The following is an 8,206-nucleotide window of genomic DNA, read 5'->3' as shown; positions in this document are numbered from 1 at the left end:
GTAGGGAAAATACTTGAAGATGCCCAGCAGAACCTGCTGTTCCTGGAATTAAGTAATCAACTGCTCTTAGATAATGCAGGCAAGAGAAAGGACAAAAAAAAAAAAAAATCCTGTCACTTCTTATCCATTTCCCACTGCATACCAATTATTATGAACAGAAAAAAGCTGATGTCTCTTGTAGGACCAGGAGTAAAATGAACTGAGTAAGCACCCAGAGCATGGGAAAGGATCCAGGATACTTTCTGCCAGGAGCTGGTGATAAATAGTCTGAGTAGTCACTCAGACCAATGAAATTAATCTCATTTTCACATGTATAACTTACACTTCAAATAATTCGCTCCCTTTAAAATATATCGTGGACTATAGATGTGGTTCTCGGGCTTCGTCATCAGATGGGGGTTTCGGACAGCCCATGCTAAGCTGGGAGCAGGAGGGATGAGGAGCAGAACAAAGGCAGGAGAGCTTGAGGACTGAAGAGAACGTGCCCAGCACGCTCACAGTTAAGCTTCTTCCTTAATTCCTTCTGCCTGCACATTAACTACCTCATTGTGCCCCTGGAAGATATTTTCAAGATATCCTATAGATTATATTCATAAAAATGCACATACTGCCTCTTACAAACTGAACTGAATAAATATTTATGAAAAGAAAAATAAGTCCATCCAAGCCCAGCTTTTTCTGCTGCTACCTTAATACCATGGAAAGTAAAAGCAGGCTATGGGGGATATATTTCTTTTAAATCAGGAAGGAATCTTGCTCTTATTCTGGAAATAAGAAATGAGAAATCTCACATAAGTCACTACAACAATTGTTTTCCATCTGTTCACTGCTCTAATGCTGTTTGATAGGGTAGTAAATAAGCAGCATCTGCTTACCAGATTACCTTGAAAAAGAAGCAAACAGGTAGGATGAGTATTAAAATGCACACAATGTGTAATAAACAGGCAGGCAGGGATATCTATTCCATGTAATAGTAACACAGCATAATCCAAGAGGATTATTTATCACTCTGCAGTTATCCAACTGTAATTCCAGTTTCCTCATATCCCCCATCCCGTTTTTAGCCCGTGCTACATACAAACAGACACAAGCCTGTCCGATGACAACAGCTCCTCCGACACTGCTATGTGCAGGCAAAATCAACTTTGAATAATTGCACGTTCTTTTTCTGTCCCTAAATGTGTTTCTCCTTCTGCTATGTTGCAGGAGCACGGCATACCGACCGGCATGGGGTACGCAGTGGCTCCACACCACTCTGGGGTCTACCCGGTTCACATCCAGCTGTACGAGGCCTGGAAGAAGGTCTGGCACATCCGAGTGACCAGCACAGAAGAATACCCACACCTGAAGCCTGCACGGTACAGACGGGGCTTCATCCACAATGGCATCATGGTACACTGCATTTCCATGCTTCATAGCAATAGTACTTGACAGTGACTCAAAAGAATGCTATTTTTACCAAATGCTTCAAGTTTTACAGCAATCATTACAATTCTCTCTGATTGAGGATTTGTACAGATGCCAAAATAGTGCATTTGTTACACAGCCAGTTTTGTGGGGCATTTATTTTTTTTTTAAAAAAAGAAAATTTCCCACAAACTTAGGCAACTGTAGATGCAATCTGCAGAAACTAAATGTACTTCTAGTCCCATCAACTACCAACTGAGTTATAGATGCGTACTCGGAAATTCATTAAACTGCCTAAGACCTGTGTTTCAAGCTCTGGCTCATCTTTATGCATGAAAGGATTAGCAATCCACAACCTGGGAAGGTGAGGAGGTAGAAGGAATTTCCTCCAGCAAGTATGACACTTCTCTGAGGCTAAGGTTTCACTCCAAGCTTTGTTTCTTCCAGAGCCAGAGATCGGGCACATGCCCAACTCTTCCATACACCACCTTGGTGTGAGGAGTGAAAAGGTTCCTCAGAAACACACTTCAACTGCATAAAGGGCAGGAAAGGTATAAAATGAGTTGCCCTGCTTAACTGCCAGCTGCAACCCAACAGATAGGTGAAACAGTACAATGTGCGTAAGTGGAGCTAGGAGGATTTTGAGGGCAGGTCCTTGGGTGCTTTAGAGTCCCAGCTGACTTGAATATTGCCTATATAAAGTCAAAATTGTGATTCCCTAAAGAAGACAAAAGGAACGTCTCAATCCACGTGAAGAAGTTACTGCTCCAAGTCCGATTACTGTTGGAACAAACCCAAATTCAGCAGTGCATTTCCACGTATGTTAAAATGCTGACTGGAAGGAAACAAAAAGCCTTCCCCACGTGAATTCGGTCTGTCTTGTCTTGAGCAGAGCCCTTGGATAGTATCTAGCTAGTAACATTACTAAGCCATGTAGTTCTCCAAGATGAGTTTGTTCTCCCCTGCCTGCTATCTGGCTCGTTTCTGACGCACACCCTCTTGATTCAGGGCAGGACGGGGAGCTGACCTCGGGCTGGTCTCGTGAGCATCTCACCAGTCCCATAACACATTTCACACACAGGAACTGTGAGCTCCACAGGGTTTTCAGAACTGAGGAAGGTGTGAAGCAACAGGTCTTTTGTGGTCCACAGCCTTGAAGAGAAAAATCACTTCAATGTCTTAAGGACAGTAAGATCAACTGCTCGAGATAGTGAGGATGGCCAGGAAGCACTGTTTATCTGCTAATAAACTAACCTTGCTGAGGGAAGCGAGGATTTGGCTTTTTGTTTTCCTCTTCTAAGCAACAGGAAATAAACACTTAATCTGAGTGCAGGAGCTGAAAAAAACGGGCCGCACAAAAGAACGGCATGTGTGTCACAGCTTGTCAGAGCTGGCAGCTGCAAATGTCTGTCGCTGCAGCGCCGCACTCGCTTTCCACAAGAGTACAGAAGGCACATAAATAAACACAGCAGAGCGCGGCGGCAGGAAGGGTTGCAGTTTTCTTTCCTGGAGTTGCTAGAGGGATTTGGGTGGCTGTGCCAGGCTAAGTTAGCCCTAAGAACGTCAAGTCACAACAACACTGTTATTTTGTTCTCAGGTGCTCCCTCGACAGACCTGTGGCCTTTTCACGCATACTATTTTTTACAAGGAATACCCTGGGGGACCTCAGGAGCTGGACAAAAGCATCCGAGGAGGTGAACTCTTCCTCACCATTCTTCTGAATCCCGTAGGTACCTTCTTTTGCTATTTTTTGGACATGCTGACTAACAAAGAGAAGGGGCGGGGGAAGAAGGAAGGGACAAAGATCAATTTCCTTTTATCTTGTTGGGGAAATAACAATCCAAACCGCTTGCTGAGAGATAACAAGCGGTTTAAGAGGATAGGAGCAAAATATCTTCTGCTAATTTCTAACTACAACTGTATGCACCAAGTTACTGAGAAAGCATTAATTTCCACTCCATACTGTTTACCAACCTGAAGCTGGTTCCCCATGAGAGAAGAGAGTGCTGACTTGTGTAACAGACTGAAAGAAACCAGTGAGGGTAGAGAAAATTGTGTGATCTTAGTCCACTTCTCCTTTTTTTCATAAGCTTGGCTCCTCGGGCACTCTTGTTAGAATGCAATGGAAACTCCAGGGCTCCGGCCTGATATAATGCACTTACCATAGGCTCTTAAAAATAGTTTTTTTGCAGCTAAGAAATACCCCAAGCAGTACAGAGCCTTCTAACGAAGGTTTTCGCTTGGCTCAGTGCTGCATTTCTCTTCCTCTGTCAGCATTTCACGAGCCAGAAACTGTTTATGTGTAGGTGCACATATAAACAACTTGCATGAGGATAAAACAACATATACGTGGTTTTAAATGAGTGCATCCAAATGTTTTTTCCAACGACAGGCTGAGGCTAAGAAAAAGTCTCAGTCTTCAATTAGTCTAAGAATTATTTTAAAGGCTAGTATTGAATGGTGAATGCAATCAGATAAACCTATGCCACCATTTCTCACACTCTCCATAATTCCTTAGCCCAGGCTCTCCAGGCAGCTCCCGAGCAGGACCAACCTCAGAGGTGCTGGACCATCTTCCTTCTGGGAGCTCTAACCTTCCAGGTGCTTGCACTAGCCCTGCCAGGGGTTTCCCCCAGCCATGTCTGATGACTTCCCCCACAAAAGGGCCAAACCCCTCCCTAGATGGGTCCTGCAGCACAGACACGTGTTCTTGGGGCCTCACTGGGTGTGACACAAAGAGTGCTCGAGAGAAGCAGTTCTTCCGTTGGCCTTTTAGGGTTCAGAAGTGATTCAGCAGAGACAGGACTTGTCCTAGGAAGGTAATAAGTAATGGCAGCCAAAGCATTTGAGATGAAATTACCCATCTGTCCTCTAAAGAAATGGTGGGGGGGATTTTTCTTTGATTTTCTTCACTACACCAAGTCATTGTTTTGACCAAGCTATGTTCCAATAAATTAAGAGCTATATATATTACTGGGTGGTATTTGAAAAGGACATATTTTTACGTTGTTAATGTTTGATTCCCCCCTCCCACTTCCACGATTTCTATCTTTACCTTACCAAAACCAATACTGTACTCAGCTAAGCAGCACAAGTGAATTACTGACACGCATTAAGTACAAATCGGTTCCAATCCAAGTGCTTGTTCAAACAGGAAGAAATAAAAGTTAATCACGTGCGAGCTGAAGTAAGATATACCACAAAACCCCACCGTTATTCCAGTCAGGTTGGTACACTAGCCTATGAAATATGCACTGGCTGACAACAGTGAAAGCAAAGCCTAGCCTTATCTCTGAAGGAAACGGGTGTAAGGAGGAAAGCAAGTCATCTGTATTCATGCAACCGTTTTCTTTTCCTAAACATCAAGTTTGGACAGCAGACAAATGAACAAATAGCAACACCTTGCTTTTATTCTGTGTAACAGAAGGTGTAGTCTTCTGGTGGTTAACTGGAAAAATGCTACAGATTAGTACCTAAAATCTACGGTATCCTCTGAAAAGGATCAACAGAGTGCCTATTCCACTAACCCATTACAAATTCAGTTGAATAAAGAAGAATGCTGTCAGTGTGGTGTGTTCCTCAGTCCAGCAGCAGTGCCTACTGGAATAGCAACAAGAGACTTAGCATCTGATATCGTAGAAACTTCTCACACACCTCTGCTCATTAATAAGCTTCCTTAACATTTGGATATCAACTTGTTCAGGGCTTTGCCAAGAGTACAGTTCAGGGGTTTACCACAAGCAGTACGGTGTAAACCAGCCTGTGCTCTCCAGATGGATTATGAAAAGAGCAACTGTCTGAAGTGCAAAGGCTTTTTCGAAGGCATGATTTAAAATATTTTTCTTGTTGACTCATACCGAATGAGATGCCTAATGCAGTCCATGGATAGAAACCATATCCATAAAATTCTAACCAGAAAATGTCCCCTAGCTTGCTTTACACATTGCTGCCTACTTGAAATTTTGTAGGAAAGGGGTTGCCTGCACCACTGTTTGTTTTTGCATTACTAACATAGTTTAAAAACATGTTTCATTTACTCTCCCAAAACACCAGCCAGTCTGTTTCCTGGTGTGGCGGAGATGCACAGGGATGGAGTAGCTCCAATTAATTCGTGACCTCGTGGTCATCACCGCAAGTGAGCTAATCGGTGCACAGAAGCACAGAGAGCAGCCCAAGCGCAACAGAAGCAAGTCAACATCAACACCAACTGTGTTTTAAAAGACAGCACAGAGAAGTTCATGTTTCCGTAGGCTGTTATAACATTCATTTGTCATCTTGTATCCCATCCCCCCAAAGAAGTGCAAGTAGGAACACAGCTTAAATAATCAAGTTTTGATGAAACATTTTTTCAATCAGTTTGATTACTGAAGCACATTTCAAGAATAACTAAACACAGGGAAGCAAATTCACTAAATAGGAATAATGTATCAAATGGGAAGAGTTTATTTATAACTAATTTTGGATCCGACTGCAATTCTCTTAATGCTAATGGTGAGCAGCAACGGTGACATTGTACCACATTCACTGCAATACTTTGTCATCAGTGAGTATATATTCTATCTACTTCGCATGGGAGTGTTTACAAAGGGGCCTTGGAAGGGAGCAGCTGGGAGATAATGAGGGGTTTGCAACTAAATCTTGAAAAAGGGCAGAACTGAATGTCTGCTGGCCTTTCCTAACTGAGAAACAGGCCACCAATGAAAGCTGCTGGTAAATTCTCATTTTTCCCCTCCCGAGCCTTGACAAGCCAACTGTTTACAGAAACCCTGTCCATGGCTCTCATTGGAGTTACCAATTGCAGCAAATGGATTACAAATATTGAGCTCATATAGCCAAAATGTTTGCATTTCCAGAAGCAATACCTTGTAGAGGGTTAATAGAAAATGCCCGGGTAACACTGCATTAGGATAAAGGGTTGACAGACTTTCAAGGGGATCTTCCAATGTTGTTGGTTTTCTTTTTTATGATGTTTGGGAGTTTTTGTTGTGGATTTGTTTGTGGTTTTTTTTTTTAAGAAGTGCTTCTACTGATTTTCACTTTCTAATTTATGAATCCTAAAATGAGTCATGTCTGGCAGAGATGATTTCGTAGTATGCAGAGGAGGAATAAATTCCACCAAAACAGACAGAAACCAAGCCAACCATCCTTTGAGTTTTAATGAGGGTTACAAGAATCCCAGCCAGACCTTTCTAGGATGCAGCTAATGCAGAAAGGCTGCTCAAGTCTAGAGTTTGGGGTACTTATTCTTTGCGCAAACACTTCAAAGCAAAACTCATTAAAGGTAGTGGAAAAAGGCTCAGCGATCAGACTGGGTTTGAAATAAACCTAAATAGTGCAAGTCTTGCAAAAGGTATCAATCTAGCTCTTCTTTGAAGGGTTTTGTTCATTTGGAGGCTTGAAACAATAACAAAGAACTTTGGATTTATTTACAAATAAGAAATACACTTCCAGGTTGGAGAAGAAAAGGAGACATGGCTGTCCTCTTGGAGGTTTCCTTTACTGCTTGATACAAGAGTCATGAAATATTCAACTGAAATTTTTTCTGCCCTGCCAAGACCAAAGTTAGATATTCAGTCAGGTTTATGTTATTATTATCATCAATGTTGTTTACACTGTGATTTGACAAACAACCTCAAACATGGGCTATTTACTACTTTTTAATTAGGACAAAACTCTTACAAATTGTAGCATCAGCATTTCCATGGCAGCGGTGAAAATAAAGCAGCAAAGCCACCACACTCAGAAATGAGGCAGCAAAGAGAAAGAAAAATGACAAAACAAAACAAACAAAAAACCACAACAGACATCTAAAATTTCAGTCAAAAAAAATTTACAGAACTCCTTTCATGCTCAATCTAATTCTGATAGTAAAGTGAAACTTTTCAAAACACTAAGAACAAGATTCTTAGAACTGTGCTGCCCCAGCACGTTTCTGTATTAATTGCAGTTAGACCTTAAAACAATGAAGGACATTACTAGTCAAGAAAACATGTTGCTACTGAAGACACGTCTTCAAAGCCATGAATTTTATATCAAAGAGCATCAGGCAAGAAGAATACCAAGTCCTTGATCCAAGTATAATGCTACCAAGCTACATAAATGTGATTGAAAATGATCTAGTTCTGACCAGCTTTGCAGCAACCTGATCCCCTGTGAAAAAATATTTAGGTTTGCTGCAGGTGTACAGCATTCCACTGCTGCCACAGAAGAAAAACGAAGCGGACTTAAGACTTGAAAAAAAAAAATGTGTTTACTTCCTAAACCACTTGAAACAGCTTTGTTTGCTTTTTGCTGGACCTAAGCCTTGCCAATTCTTAACTTTTTTGAAGTGCTTTCAGATGCTTTCAAAGATTTTTTATGTTTGCTTCATTAGGTTGCATAACTCTAAAAAAAGAAAACCCAAAAACTTTTAACATTTTGAGTTCCACATTTCAGTCATACTCATAATTTTTTTAAGTCTACTTCTTGTTATTTACTTTCATTGCCCTTGAGAATAACTTATCCATTCCCAGAATAGATTTGTCAAATCCCCCTTTGTCTTTGTTCGCTTCACCAGTGCTTCACCATATTCCTTTTCTTACACTCTTTTTTTTTCCTTCTTTAAATGCTTTCCTATCAAGTGTTAACCAGCTTTCCATGCCCTTCTGTCTTTGGCATACTTGGGAGAGGAAAATAAGGTAATTGGCATTAAAGTCAATCTGAAAGTGAGCTTGGGCATAGGAGTTGGGATCAAGTCAGAGCAACCTGTTTTCTGCAGCACAGTCAGGTCATCTGCTATCACAAGCAAACATGGACCGTG

At 41.5% G+C, this 8,206-nt stretch overlaps 1 protein-coding gene across 1 annotated transcript in view; it reads left to right on the top strand.

Annotated features, from left to right (window-relative positions):
• Nucleotides 1-8,206, top strand: part of LOC104276344 (bifunctional heparan sulfate N-deacetylase/N-sulfotransferase 4) — a gene marked incomplete at its 5' end in the record, with an annotated part of 44,211 nt that overhangs the window by 11,413 nt on the left and 24,592 nt on the right. Inside the window, 2 exons of the mRNA XM_009872624.1 lie at nucleotides 1,207-1,392; nucleotides 3,005-3,133. Coding sequence (XP_009870926.1) covers nucleotides 1,207-1,392; nucleotides 3,005-3,133 — 315 coding nt within the window. The remainder of the gene's footprint in view (nucleotides 1-1,206; nucleotides 1,393-3,004; nucleotides 3,134-8,206) is intronic.

This window comes from Apaloderma vittatum, unplaced genomic scaffold (genome assembly GCF_000703405.1).
Source record: "Apaloderma vittatum isolate BGI_N311 unplaced genomic scaffold, ASM70340v1 scaffold15277, whole genome shotgun sequence".
Taxonomy (NCBI): Eukaryota; Metazoa; Chordata; class Aves; order Trogoniformes; family Trogonidae; genus Apaloderma; species Apaloderma vittatum.
This window is presented reverse-complemented; position numbering and strand designations above follow the sequence as displayed.